The sequence below is a fragment of the Aquarana catesbeiana genome, linkage group LG03, assembly GCF_042186555.1.
Source record: "Aquarana catesbeiana isolate 2022-GZ linkage group LG03, ASM4218655v1, whole genome shotgun sequence".
NCBI lineage: Eukaryota > Metazoa > Chordata > Amphibia > Anura > Ranidae > Aquarana > Aquarana catesbeiana.
The window spans coordinates 348,671,850-348,686,881 of NC_133326.1; the positions used below are offsets into that span (position 1 = coordinate 348,671,850).

The 15,032-nt window shown below is 41.5% G+C and overlaps 1 protein-coding gene across 1 annotated transcript in view; it reads right to left on the reverse strand.

Annotated features, from left to right (window-relative positions):
* NEURL1B (neuralized E3 ubiquitin protein ligase 1B) overlaps window positions 1-15,032 on the reverse strand; it is a 94,880-nt gene that overhangs the window by 21,751 nt on the left and 58,097 nt on the right. Inside the window, exon 2 of the mRNA XM_073620592.1 lies at window positions 9,396-9,956. Coding sequence (XP_073476693.1) covers window positions 9,396-9,956 — 561 coding nt within the window. The remainder of the gene's footprint in view (window positions 1-9,395; window positions 9,957-15,032) is intronic.

Here is a 15,032-nt window from a genome sequence, read left to right on the forward strand (position 1 = left end):
ATATGCCAGTCAGTACTGTTTAATCACTTATTGAGAAGTGGGAAAATTTGTGGATCTCTTGATACCAAGCCAAGGTCAGGTAGAAACAAAGGGCTGGGGCGGCACAGTGGTGTAGTGGGTAGCACTTTCGCTTAGCAGCAAGAAGGGTCGCTGGTTCGAATCCCAACCACGACACTACCTGCCCGGAGTTTGCATGTTCTCCCTGTGCCTGTGTGGGTTTCCTCCGGGTACTCCGGTTTCCTCCCACACTCCAAAGACATGCTGGTAGGTTAAATTGTCCCTAGTATGTATGAATGTGAGTTAGGGACCTTGGATTGTAAGCTCCTTGAGGGTAGGGATCGGTGTGAATGTACAAAGTATATGTAAAGTGCTGCGTAAATTGACGGCGCTATATAAGTACCTGAAATAAATAAATAAATAAAAGAAAGTGGTGGAGAAGGAAGTGGAGAGGAGAGTGAAAAGTGGTCATTGTACAAAGCAGACTCCCTGTATTATCCAATGGTATTAAACACTGTAATGCCCCTGGTTACTATGGACCATGTGATAGGCCACTTAGTAGCACTTTTTTAAAATCATGGTGAGAAAGATAGACTTTTAAAAATAAATAATAAATTATAATAATAGGATGGGTTGGTAATACTGACATGTCCTACTGGTTCATGTAAAGCGTGAATTTTAGCAGTAAGTCCACTATAAAGCCTTTTAAAGACAAGGCATTGCTTAGTGTTTACAGAAGTCTTCTCATTTTAGAATTCAGAGAAAGGAAAATGATCAAGGAGATCTGCTACTTCATAACCAAATACCAAACGAATAATGTCACAAAGCAACAAAGTGTATAAGATTACAGCGCGCCACTAATAAAAATGCTCCGCTCCATCCCAAAAAGAGTGAGTGTATGCAGAAAATCTTCTGTGTGAATAAACAGGGATGTCACACTAGCTGTCCCGCTGTGTTTTATATCCTGTGAAAGATCACCGAAATCCTGTGAACTTTGGTGTGCAAAGCTCTGTTCTTTATCAATGTCATCTTTTAAATACAACGCACTTTTGTTAACCTTCCCTAAACCTGCAAGAAAAAGAAATATGGGAGCTACAATGGCTGACTTGTTTTTATTGGTGCAGGCTCCAGAGCTCTCAGTCTGACACTGGCTTTACTTCCTATTAAATCACTGAGCTGGAACAAGCAGAATGCCAAGAAAGTCTTAACTGCCATTCTGCATACTTGCTCCATGTAAGGGATTCACTGGGCACTGAAGCAGGAATCTGGAGGACAACCCTGGAGCTTGCATTGTCGCAATAGTGGTTCCTACATTTTTACTATCACAGGTTCTCTTTAACGTGAAGCACACCTGTCAAAGAAAATATGGAGGGCTCTTTCTTAAAATGCTAATTGTCTGACTGCAATGTGCCTAAGGTTGGACATACATTTTACAATTGTCCTTTAGATTTACCAAAACTATATAGAAGGAGGTCAAATCTAAACACTTTAAATTTGTATGCAATCAGGCAGGGCCTTGTATTACATAGTTGAAGGTAAATCTAAAGGAAACTGAATAAGCAAATTGTACAATGTGTGACCAACTTTAGTCAGTCTGAGAACAATCATGCAGAAAATGAAAGCCAGGGTAAAGTTGGAATACCTCATTCTTTATCCTTGTTGCAGGTTAGCAACATGCAAAGCATTAAAGCCAAAGAAGAACAGCCTGCTAGCTTTCCCAGAAGGAGAGTTTCGCCACATAAGATAACACTATTGAATTGTGGTGATGTGCAATATTGCACCACGCATGCGCGTGTGTTCATTTTAAATGGCACCCTGTCACTCCTTTGCTAAAGTGTGCTGCAATACATGGCAATGCACTGCTGTAAGGTGCGTTCAGAAAGGAGTCAGGAAAAAAAAGCCCCCCTGTGCAAAAAAGTGCGATATCCCAGTGGAAGGTATTAAGAATGACTCCAGGACGTGGGGGTATAAGCCTCCAGCCTTGCTGCCCTCTCGGACTGGGGATGTCCCAATGCCGCAACAAAAAAAACTCACAAAGCTATAGATTAAAATTTACCAATACTCATCCGTAGGTCTATAGTCTTAGGTGCAACAGACTTCAGAGTATAGGGGGACCTCACCAGGGTCTTTACCGACTGACGCGTTTTGAAGACAACCCTGGTGAGGTCCTCCTGTACTTTGGAGCCTGTTGAACTTAAAAGAGGAGGTCCACCCACCCCTGCAAAATTTAAAAACAAGCAGCTACACATACTGCAGCTGCTGACTTTTAATAATAGGACACTTACCTGTCCTGGAGTCCAGCGATGTTTCCATCAGCTGTCGGGTGCTGCCGCCGCTATTGCGGGTAAGGGAACCCGGCAGTGTAGCATTATGGCTTCACGCTGTGTCCCTGCTGCACATGCGCGAGGCACCGCTGCGCTATTTTACTGGCCCGGCAACGGGGAAGGAGGAGGGAGAGGAGCTGCTGAGGTGATGCGTGTGATGCGCCGTGGCCCGGACTTCCTGAAAGGTGCCAAATGTGGCATGGGGGGGGGGGGGGACAAAGTCTTTAAGAATATAGGGATACAGGCGAGTAGCTTGATGAGCGATTTTAATCAATATGTTTGCGATTCTACTTTATGATGATTATTTCTAATGAAATATTGTGGAATAATGCACTAGGCTATTGCGCCCTCTTTTGTTCATTTTTTGAACCAGTTTTGGGGTATGTTATGGCAATAAATAGGCTACCATAATGTAATGCCTGTTAACATGCGTGCATTACGACACTTTAAAAAAATAAAAATAAAACATGCGTGCATTACTGCAATACGAAAGTGAATTTTGGTGCATCTGGATCCACTACTAACCTACGTGTCAGACCTGAACTGGCAAAAAGGCAGTTTAGGCATCAGCCATAAAGGCCACAGTATAGGAGTAATACTGTATTGATAGAAGCTTGTCAGTCCTGTTTAAACAGAACAGTGGCCTCCTTAGCCCGTAAATGATAGCTCATTCACTCAGGTGAAATTTATCCCAGAATGGGGCTTTATGTACTTACCCTAGCTGCAGGCATGTAACGATTTTAACAAAAACAGATCTGTACTAAATGGTGGTTTTAGTGTTTAACGTGTCTTTGTGAATTCTAGCAATGTGTTGATGATAAAATTTAGATATGTTGACCCTGATCAAAAGTTTACAAACCCCAGTTTTTAATACAGTGTATTGCCCTCTTTAACATCAATGGCAGCTTGAAGTCTTTTGTGGTATTTGTGGATGAGGCTCTTTATCTTCTCAGATGGTAAAGCTGCCCACTCCTCTTGGCAAAAAGCCTCCAGTTCCTATAAATTCTTGGGCTGTCTTGCATGAACTGCACCTTTGAGATCTCCCCAGAGTGGCTCAATGATATTGAGGTCAGGAGACTGAGATGGCCACTCCAGAACCTTCACTTCATTCTGCTGTAGCCAATGACAGGTCGACTTGGCCTTGTGTTTTAGATCATTGTCATGTTGGAATGTCCCATGCACAGCTTACTGGCTGATGAATGCAAAATGTTCCTCCAGTATTTTTTGACAACATACTGCATTCATCTTGCCATCAATTTTGACCAAATTTCCTGTGCCTTTGTAGCCCACACATTCCCAAAACATCAATGATCCACATCCGTATTTCACAGTAGGAATGGTGTACTCTTCATCATAGGCCTTGTTGACTCCTCTCCAAATGAAGCATTTATGATTGTGGCCAAAAAGCTCAATTTTGATCTCATCACTCCAAATGACTTTTTGTCAGAAGGTTTGAAGCTTGTCTCTGTGATGTTTGGCGTATTGTAAGCGGGATACTTTGTGGCATTTGTATAGTAATGGCTTTCTACTGGCAACTCGACCATGCAGTCCATCTTTCTTCAAGTGCCTCCTTATTGTGCATCATGAAACAGCCACACCACATGTTTTCAGAGAGTCCTGTATCTCACCTAAAGTTATTTGTGGGTTTCTCTTTGTATTCCGAACAATTTTCCTAGCAGTTGTGGCTGAAAATTTTGTTGGTCTACCTGACCATGGTTTGGTTTCAACAGAACCCCGCATTGTCCACTTTTTGATTAGATTTTTCACACTGCTGATTGTCATTCTCAATTCCTTGGATATCTTTTTATATCCCTTTCCTGTTTAATACAGTTCAACTACCTTTTCCCGCAGATCCTTTGACAATGCTTTTACTTTCCCCATGACTCAGAATCCAGAAACGTCAGTGCAGCACTGGATGAAAGATGCAAGGGTCTGTCAGGAGTCCGGAAACTCATTGACCTTTTATATACACACACACTAATTACAAGCAAACACATCACAGGTGAGGATGGTTAACTTTAATAGCCATTCAAACCCCTTTGTGTGAACTTGTGTGCATATTATCAGGCCAAAATCACCAGGGTATGTAAACTTTTGATCAGGGTCATTTGGGTAGTTTCTGTTGAGATTATGATTTAAAAAGAGTAAAACACAGTTGATTGATAATAAATGGCTTCAGCCAAACACTAACCATGAGTGAAAGAAATGTTTTTGTGTTATTCATATTCTCTGAAAAACGGCCAAGAAATCATAAATTCTGCCAGGGTAGGTAAACTTGTGAGCACAACTATATTTGGAAGAAAATGCTGAATTCACAAGTCCAATATACTGATTGAATTACTCTGCGGCATCCATGTACTGGGTGCTACTTAACATGTCAGGTCACAGGTCAATGGTCATTTGTCACAAAGCACACATGGCCACAAACGTCAACCTGCAGACAGGAGGAGGCTGGGGACATGTTACCATAAGAGGTAATCCAGATGAGCTAATGCTGGTGCAGAATACACGATAGGAGTCCAGGAATGCTTTCTGTAATCTTAATGATGGTACTGCCGGGCTCTGGAAGGCCCAAACTGTCAGCACACGACAATAAAGACACCAGCTTTTTAAGCTTTTTCACCTGATCCTTTAAGACAATGCGACACTCCAGTGAGAAGTTTACTGTGTCTATTTTCAGCACCTTGCGTGAACGTCGGTGAAATTTAAAACTGTAAATCTCCAGATGCAATGGTTTTCCGTGACTATAGCTCAGCAAGCCATAGACAAACTATGGAAAGTACTATAAAAAAAAAAAAAAAAAAAAGGCCACCGGGCTTCGGCTGACATTTTGAGAAATGTTTAAAGTGTCGGTCTTGTGAAGCACAGAAGCAATATAGACAACAAAAAGAATTCATCGTCATTCCAAATACCTTTAAAAGGTCACAAGGCTATAAAAATGTACAACAGCTTTGCGGTATGTTCCTCTTAATATAAAGCTAAAATGACTGGTTCCTTAGATACACAGTAAATGTTATATTTGAAGAGGAACGTCATCCTACCTAGGTAAAACTAGAAACTCATTAATATTTGTCCCTGTATGATTAAAAAAAAAAAAAAAACAAAAAAAAAAAAAAACATACTTACTTGTCCCTGCAGTCCAGCATGGTCTTCCATGCAGCCAAAGTTCTCCATGTGCCGCTCTAAGGTGCCACCATTTTGAAACTCCTATTTAGGGAGATTTCGCGCATGCGCAGCTATGGCCAGGGGTCTCTTTGAGGTGCCAAATACCAGACACCCTGCAAGTCTTCACCAGGACCCATATAACTAGCAGAAACCTCTGGAATGTCTGCAAGTGTGTAAAGATCTTGTGCATGCGCAGACATGCTGAAGGACTCTGCAAGCGATATGGGACTTGTGGCATGCATATGTGCTAGTGGCCCCCTGGGATGCGTGTTGTGGGCATCCCAAAAAAGGCAGTGAGTGGACAACCCTACGTCATCCTGTTCCAGGCAAGGAATCCGGAAGTATTAAGGTGGGAGTGAACACCAATGTATGATTTTTACCTATAGGTAAGACTATAATAAGGCACTGTTTAAGAGATACTTACTTTAGATAGAACCAGTGACGTCACCGGCACATGCGCTCTGAAGGAACAGCATACCAGTTCCGTTCCTTGAGAGCCATGCCGTATACAGTGACTCCTGTGCATGACGTCATTGCTGGCTTGGCCATTCATATCGCCAAAGCCAGCCAAAGCCAGCGAACCCGAAGTCTGTAATAATATAGTATACTATAATATAGTATACTAGCACATTATCACAAACTGACCAGGGCCCGATTTATTTTATTTTTTTATGCCGTTTACTAGCGCATTAAAGACAATGAAAGATACCATACTTACTTTCCCCAAGCTTAAAAGTATATCTGCTATTGTGTTAGGGGGAGGGGAGAAGAGGCAGATGAGAGAAAGCTCATTTTTAATATGTAAAGAACCACTTTAAGAAGCGAAACGGCTGCCTAAAAAGAAAAAACGACTGCCTAAAAAGAAAGTGAACAATTGTACAGGTGTGGCCTGTGAACTATATGGAGGGTCTTCAAAAAGCCCACACATTCCAGTTCAGTCACAGCTGTGCCTCACTTCATTATAGGAACAGCTGAACAGCCAACGGAAGAGTGCAAGCTACAGAGAAAATATCGGTCGATGGGCAAGGATTTCAGGAGGCCTTTTGGCCAACGATAATGACCAGGAGTAGTGCCATCGGTTGCCATTTTTTCTACACAGCATTTAGAAAATACACCATTGCACGTGCTAGAATTCAAAAGGATATCATTCACAAATCATTATGAATGTATGCATTATATGATGTCAGCTATAGTCAGTAAATATAAAACACAACAGAACTACTTACCAATATCTAGAGTACCAGTGTGTTTGCAGTATAAAACTTTTAAGTGATTGATAAAAAAAAAAAAAAAACTGTTTTCCATCATGTCTCTTCATCAGAAGAAGGTGATAATGATCAACTTGTGACGAACAAGGATGGCCGTACACTGATCGGAATTCAGCCAGATCCTGCTGAGCTGCCTGGACTTCAATTAGTGTATGGCCAGACTTTCACGCTCTTAATCAACATGAGTATGAGAAAATGGATAGGAAAGTATATCATATTTGCCTGTTTTGAAATTTTGTTTTCACATTTCTTCAGTTACTTCCTGATTTTTACGCCTAGGCAAATGATGTCATACATCCCAGAAGTCTTCAATGGGGGGGGGCTTTCTAAGCTAAGCACACAGTCTGCTGCTTGCATGCCTGAGCTAAGGGCAGTCGGATTGCAGAAAGTAAATGCAACATGAATCTCATCTGCCCTTGCTCAAAATGGCCACGGTTAGAAATGCTCGGGGGAGTCTTTCAAAGTGATTTCTCAGCAAAATAAAGCATGAAAACATGGATGGATGTGGGAGATTGCTATGAATATTAAAAATTAACCAAATAGCATTTTTGGTTTGTGGTGCTCAGATAAAGTGTAGTTTCACTTTCAAGTGGAGTTCCACCCACATTTTAAACTTTTCGCCCCTGCACTCGTGAATACTGCACGATTTATCGTTTTTCCAGCAATATATGTACCTTATATCACCAGGCAATGCTCCGCTTCCGTGGTTCCTTGCTGTAGCGAGGTAGGTCATTTCCGGCCGGCAGCTGCGCATTGGCTCCTGGAGTTTCATCAATCCCTGGAGCCAATGGGCATTCTCCACCTGCAGAATCGCAGTATGCATGCGCCGCACTTTCTACGATATGCGCGAGCGCCGTTTTCTGGAACAAGCAATGAGTAGCCTTCAGATGTCCACACATAAGATGGGAGCAGACTCACAGGGAAGACCAAAGCACGTTTTTTAAACCAGAACAAGACTACTAAAATACATTACTCATACCAATTTATATAGGTGTAGGTGCGACCATCACATGGGTGTTTTTAAAAAAATAAAAAAAATAAAAACAGCTTCTGGAACTCCACTTTAAGTATGAATTGCCAAAATGGGTTTACAAAGGGCAGTAAAAACCTGAGAGCTTCTAATCCTTCCTCATGCTATCCAAAATGTAACACTTTGGCTGGGGTTTCACCTAAATCAGCTTTAAAATAGCCTGTCTAGACTAATCTACTGTCCTTTTTCAATAAGGCAGTGCAGCATCCAGTCACATTTCAGTTTACGGAAGCATGATAAGCTAAGGAAGACTTCTAACTGGCAGCTATGGGTCAGAAATGAGAACTCATTGTTCACTGAACAGATAATAGTATAGTCATTTCATTTATTATGTTTTGCTGCACTTTGTACATTAATCACTGCTTTTGTACTGCTTCAATTAGCATGTCTCATGCATGCTGTCCAACATACCCAGATCAAAGCTCAACTGCATCAGCCACTTGTCTAAATGAGGTAATTTGTTGATCTGTTATTTTAATGGTTCTAAGTTTCCAAGATCTTAAAAAGCGAATTGGAACACTCCTGTGTGTAGTGATAACAATGGTAGCTGGAGTTTCTCGTGCAGGGTCAAGTGTTGGACTTTCTAAAAACCCCGTCCGATAACAGAGGAATGCAGAGTAAGAGGCCCTAAAGAGTCTCTTATGGGACATACAAGATATACAGTATGCAGGACCATTGATGGCTACAAGTGAGCAACTCAATATACAGCAGGACTGTGCTGAGAGCACATCGCACGAGATAAAAGACTAATTCACTTTACTCTATACACCTCCCCATCACTGAGGACTGAAAACAATTCAGTCCATGGTCTTAACCAAAGAAGCGGATTCAGGGTCTCTTAAAATAGTACCGATTTGTTTTATCAACCATCAAATGGCAGACGTCATCCTCTAGGAATTAGGTGTGCAAACTGCTGGCTAGAACCCCAAATAGGGTCACATGACTACTAAATATAATTTTCCATCTTACACATTCTTTTGAGAAGCACTGGATTTGGGGCCCCAGCATAGTGGCACATTTACATTTTAGGGATCCGTGAAGATCTCATGCTGACCTCAATTACCAAACATAAAAACTGCTGAGCTTTGTTTTATAAAAGACAAAAACTACTAGTATAGCCATACAAATCTTGGAGAATTATCTAAAATAATTAATACAATACTATAAATTGTATAAAATATCTGGGATTTTTAAGAACCTTTGAGGCATGAACCTAAATTGGGAAGGTCAAGCTGTTCCAGGAAAAGCACGTATATAGTATGAAATTCCTCCTAAAGCTGTAATTATAAATAGGTACAGCTAAATTAAAGTGGATCTAAAGAAAAATAACTTTTTTTAGTTTTGGACAGTGATGGAGGGCTAGAATGTCATGTTCCTACTGCCATTAGTGTCCCTGCTGGGGAAATTCACCCCATGCTCGTAACCACTTTCACCAGACTTAAACTCAGGGAAATGCCGAGTTTTCATTAGACAAAGAGAAATTGCTAAACTTAACTACTATGTGCACAATTTGAGGAAAAGTGTGCAGGATTGAGCAACGTTTTTTTTTTTTCTGTAGATTCTACACCTACCCTTTAAACAAAATACAAATAAAGAAAAATTAAATTGTACCTAGTATCTGTACTTCTTGGGTAATGCCATAGACATCGATCAAGGCCCAGAGAGGGCTGGAGACTTTAACGCCACAATGAAATAATATGGGCTCCTCATCATTGATGCTGTAGAAAATTCTTCCATGGCGATCAACCCAAAATGCTAAAATATTGTCCCTTTGTGCAAATCGCTCTGGTAAAGCTTTTGCCCAGTACCCAGGTCGGGTAACCAGATCAGGGCATGCATACTTGGGTATCTCTTCAGTCTTCATTTGCGCTGGATCATGAATTGTGAATCCAAAACGTAGAGCTCCGCTCCAGCCATGGTGGACGGACACAAGCTTCAGACGGACTTTCTCATACAGGTGAATGGGGCGACTGGTAAAGGTAATTCCATTACAAAAGCTATTACGACGGATGGCTTTTCTTCCATGAGTATCAAGTCGGATATTCTTCCCCTTAGTTTGGCAATGAAACCGTGGAGACTCAGTTCTGGAGAGGACAAGTCTTCTGTCCTGACCACAGTGGAGAAACGTGTAACATGGTCTATTGGCCACTGGACGACTGTGATGGCTTGTATCTAAAGAAGGTAAAAAAAATTAAATAGAATAAATTATAAAAGATTAGGCTTGTATGTAATGAAATGTGAACAGTTTTTTAAAACCGAAATCCCATTAAAAAAGCTCCCTATTTGGGGGAGGAACCTGCCCCCTGCTTTGACACCCCGTACAACCCTCCTCTCCTCCCAAGAAGCTCACCTGGTGCGGACTCATACATTCTCGCACAAGTCCTCTGGCCTGACGCATTTCAACTTTAAGAGTTTATTCTTATAATTAACCTTTGCGACTTAGCTATTATAAAGGACAAAAGGCAACAAGAGCAAGAGGACTAAGGCAGGGGGTGTTTGTAACTTTCTGAGCAATAAATTGAATTTTAATTGCTGGATCAGGTATGCAACCCTTACTCGTATCTGGTGGAGACAAGCTCATGAGCAAGGTCAGCACCTGTGACTGAAAGCAGCAGTTGGACATGGCTTAGAGCAGTCTCAGTCTGTTTTCATTGAAGAATTTCAGTGATGTATGAGTGGAGGATCAGTGTGTAGTTGACCCTCTTGTTGCCATGTGACTCCTCACCTCTTTTCCTATACCACCATGTCTATACAGTATATGTACAGGGCAAGGACCACTGATGTCATCAATGGAAAGCAGTTCTTAATTCAGCAGTTTGATGGAGTCTTATAAAATATGTATTCTTCATACGTGCTATGGGTTATTGTGTTTTTCATAGTACCTTTGGCATTAACAAACAGGCCGCACTTCTTTTATAAGCAAGAAGCATACAGAAATAAATGAAAATACTGGATGTAACTTCATATGTTGCAACTCTGTTTTTTTTTTTCAATTTTTACACAATATTTCCCGAATGCATAGTAACTATCCTGTCAGCCCCCAATCCACTGGCACCCACTAAAAACTTAAGACAGAAATGCAAAGGATGCCATTGCTAAGCTACTTCTGAAAAGGTCAGCTGCATTGCTGATCCTCAGGTTCCTACACATTCTGAATCACCTACACAGAACAAGCTAAGGCAGAAGCTGGCCATACATTATACAATTTTCTTGTTCTTTTAGATATACCTTCAACTATGTAGGGCCTGCCTGACTGCATACAAATAGAGAGTGTTTAGGTTTGACCTCATATTATATGGTTTTGGTAAATCTAAAGGAAATTTCTTCAAGATAATTGATTAATGCCAGCCTAAGTACTTCTATTAGGTCAATCACTTAAAGCACATGTTGTCAAACACAAGTCCGTGGGCCAGATTTGGCCCTCCAGGCCATTTCATGTGGTCCTCCTACCTCTCCTGCAGCTGCAGCACCCCTCTTCATTTCTGCCTCCACCTTGTCTCAGGAGTCGTCAACAGAGAGGATAACAGAACCCCTCTGCTTTTCCATGCAGCTGCGGAGAGGCTCGTCTCTGTCCCCCCCACCATTCCCCCCATCTCATCAGTCAGCAGCAGAGAGGACAGAACTCATCCTACAAATCCTGCATCTTTGTGTAGCCACAGCACCCCCTCATCTCCTCCTCCCCTAGTCTCAGCATTAAGCAGACTCCAGCAGCTGAATCCAGTCCTCCTCCAGACTCTGCGCTTTCTGCTTTCCAGCTTCCACCCAGTTTTTCCCAGCAGCAGCAGGGGGGGGGGGTGTACTGTGATGTAAGGGAGGGTAGGGGAGTCTTGACATCTGATGTAATGGAGAGTGGGATGCTCTAGACATCTAGTCCTACAGATACAACCGGCCCTTTGAGGGCAACCACAGTGCTGATGCAGCCCACAATGAAATTGAGTTTGACACCCCTGACTTAACGTGTACAGAAGCCAGAAGGATAGGCAGTAGAATCAGTAACACTCATTTCAGGAAGAGTTCAGCAATGGCAGTCGATGTTAAGAAAACATAACAAAAAAATAAAAAAATCCAGCAAAACATGGTGGGAGTTAGCCCTAGGACACCAGCGCTGAAAAATAGAGTGCTACTCATAAGGCAACTGCTCATTGAATACTACACAACTGCTAGTCAAAAGTACATCCGTACAAAACATGGACCATCCCATAAACATCTGTTAAATGAAAAATACTAAACAGCCCTTTCAGCTACAAAATACTGTATATTTCAGCCATTAGTAAACAGTGGCATTCCACTCTGCAAGCTGCTTCAGCCATGCACTATAACACGTACACCAAGAGATGGCTCTTCGCCTATACTGTATGGGTATTCTAAAAACCTGAAAAGGAGGAAATAAATGGTCCCCGCCGAGGATAAACTGTTCGGAAGCCTGTATACCTTCCTGTCCGTTTCCCCACGAGATCACAGCACTTGTTCTGCAGTGGAAATATGCAGTAACCATTTCCCTTATTATATATGAATTTGTTTCCAATCACAGGGCCCAGTGTTTGCCTGAAACGCAGAAGACGACAGGTAATGTAAATTCATCCTATTGGAAGTTATGTGCTGTTCCCCAGCCTTTCCTTCCTTCCTGGGGCCTTTGTGTTGGAAAGGTTTAACCCCTTCGCCTGGCTGTCATCAGCAGCTGGGTTATAACATACAAAGAGGACAATGTTGTTTATTAGACCATGGATATGAATATGGGTCCATGCATACTGGGCATAAAATAAAAAAAAAAAAAATGCTGCTTATACAGGCTTTTGGCATTTTTTTCTTCAACCTGTAGCTCTAGGTTGGTCTATTTGTCCATGCACATTAGGGAGTTTACAAAAAAAAAAAAAAAAAAAAAAACACAGATTAGAATCGTGTTTTTGGGAGGAGCTTTTAGGCAGAAAAAAAAATGCTTGATGCACATAAAACGTGCCGTTTATAAGCATTCGTCATTTTCAAGTGTACATTGATTATAGTAAAAACAAGCAGAGAGGGAATGTTTTGGGGGGAAAAAAAACACATATAAAAGCAAATGTCCATAAACTCTGATAAACTGTTGCGCAATATGAGCTACTAAGAGCATTTTTATTTTGCTCCTTCTGCCAGAGGTTATGGCTTTTTTTTTTCAGCTGCCTAGTGTGCATGGACCCTATGAATGCATTGTGATTGTCCAATTCCTGGGCGGCTTATATCACAGCCATAAAACATTATCTTGTCATATTCACACTAGATAGGTTGCATATTTACATAGGTTGAAAAAAAAAAAAAAACACACAACTAGGCAAGTCCATCCAGTTCAACCAATAGAAAAAAAATAGATAAAATTAGATACGGTAAATAGAAAACCTCCATTTATAGAACCCTATACCTATAGTTGAGCCTTAAAAAACAAAAACAAAACGTGAACCAATTTGCTCCAGTGGGGTGTTAAAACAGTATAAATGTTAATATCTAGGGGGTTTTTTTGCATCTAAGAATGCATTTGGCTCGTTTTTAAAACAATGTCCGCTTTTAGCAATGAAAAACAAACTTCATGTTAAAAATCAATGCTTCTGAATGGCTTCAAAACAGTCAAAGTCAGTGACCTAGAGCAAGCAGGTGATGAAAGTCAGAGGGAAGCCAAGACTCCCGATTTACATACAGGTCAGTGACCAGGAAAGTACTGAAGATACCCGATCAGAAAGACACATGGGCATCATTTCAGTAGGAGAGGCCAGTAATGGCAACCTCCATGTTTCCTCAATACAAAATTTACTTTAAACTAATGCCAAGTTTTTGGCTAATTAATTTGCCTAACTAATACCAAGCCTAAGAAGATTTCCATATGTATTTATCAGGAGACCACCTCTTCTGTCACTTTGTCCGCTTGCAGAGTTCCAGTGGCTCTACAAAGCAGCATCTGAGTACGATTAGTTTTTGGGCATGGTATATTTAGCTCTCAGTGCTTCTAAAAATGTCTGCACAAGCTCAGGTGGAGCTCAACCAGATAGAATCTTCACATGATACAAATCAGATACAGTTTGTTACAAGAACATACCAACTAAAACACTAACAACATTATCTTGTTTTCTTCTATGTTCTTTTTTCTCCCAACCTCTGTTAGTAAATTTCAAGAAAGATTTACAACCATCGTAGAAGCAAATAATTTACACCTATATTATTACCATACTTCTAAAGTCTAATATTATCTGTAAAAACTGCAAAAATTTGGGGATAGCTACTTATTCATAAAGACACTGCTGTGGACGTGAAACATAGAAAAGGTAAAAAAAATAAATTAAAAAAATAATCCCTAGTATATACCAACCCTACTAGCCCCATCACTCCCATGGCCTGTTCAGCAAAGCAATTGATACAACCCATATCATTCCAATAGTATAAGAAATGTAGAGTTCAGACAGAGAATCATGGCCATTTTGGAAGCATGGTCTGATCCACGGATAGTGACGGCCATCGTTTTCCAGGACTACCCCTTTAACGCCAGCTCCAACGGCTGCTTAAACTTGTTGCTCCAATGGACTTGGGGAGGGGGTGACATACCTGGTTCCTCTGGGTATGGAGAAAGCATGCGACTCACTCCTTTTCTTATCATATGACCGTTAGGGTGTTTGCTGATTGGCTGCTGAGGCACCCAGCCCTGTTTTTAGCCCTCTGTATGCTCCAAGTTGCACCCTGAAGCTTACACAGAGCTTTTTTGTTGGTCAACAGTGGTAAGTGATTAATTGGAAGTCTAGGCAGATGCAGGGCCAACAGTAAAGTAAACCCGCAAGGGCAAAGCGCGGAATTAACATTAAAGCGGTAATAAAGCCCACTTTATGATTTTTACCTACAGGTTTAGCTCACCTGTAGGTAAAAGGAATATCTCCTAAATGTGCACCGTTTAGGAGATATTCACCCTGGATGCAACCAGGGACGTCACCAGTGCATGCGCTCTGAAGGTTCGGCATACCGCACCGGACCTTCAGAGCTTCGTGCTGGAACCGAGGGCTCCCACGGAAGTGATGTCATCGCAGCTCTAGACACTCACACCACCGCAGCCCACGAACCCGGAAGAAAGAGCGGGGGGAAGATGTCAGCCCTCTCAGCAGTGACAGCACACCGCAGGAGGGCTTAGTTCTAAGGCAACTAATTTCATAATGTGCTAGTATGTGATACATACTAGCACGTTAAGCAATTGCCTTACCGGTGTTTTTTTTTTTTTTGTTTCTTTTTTAAACCTCTGTG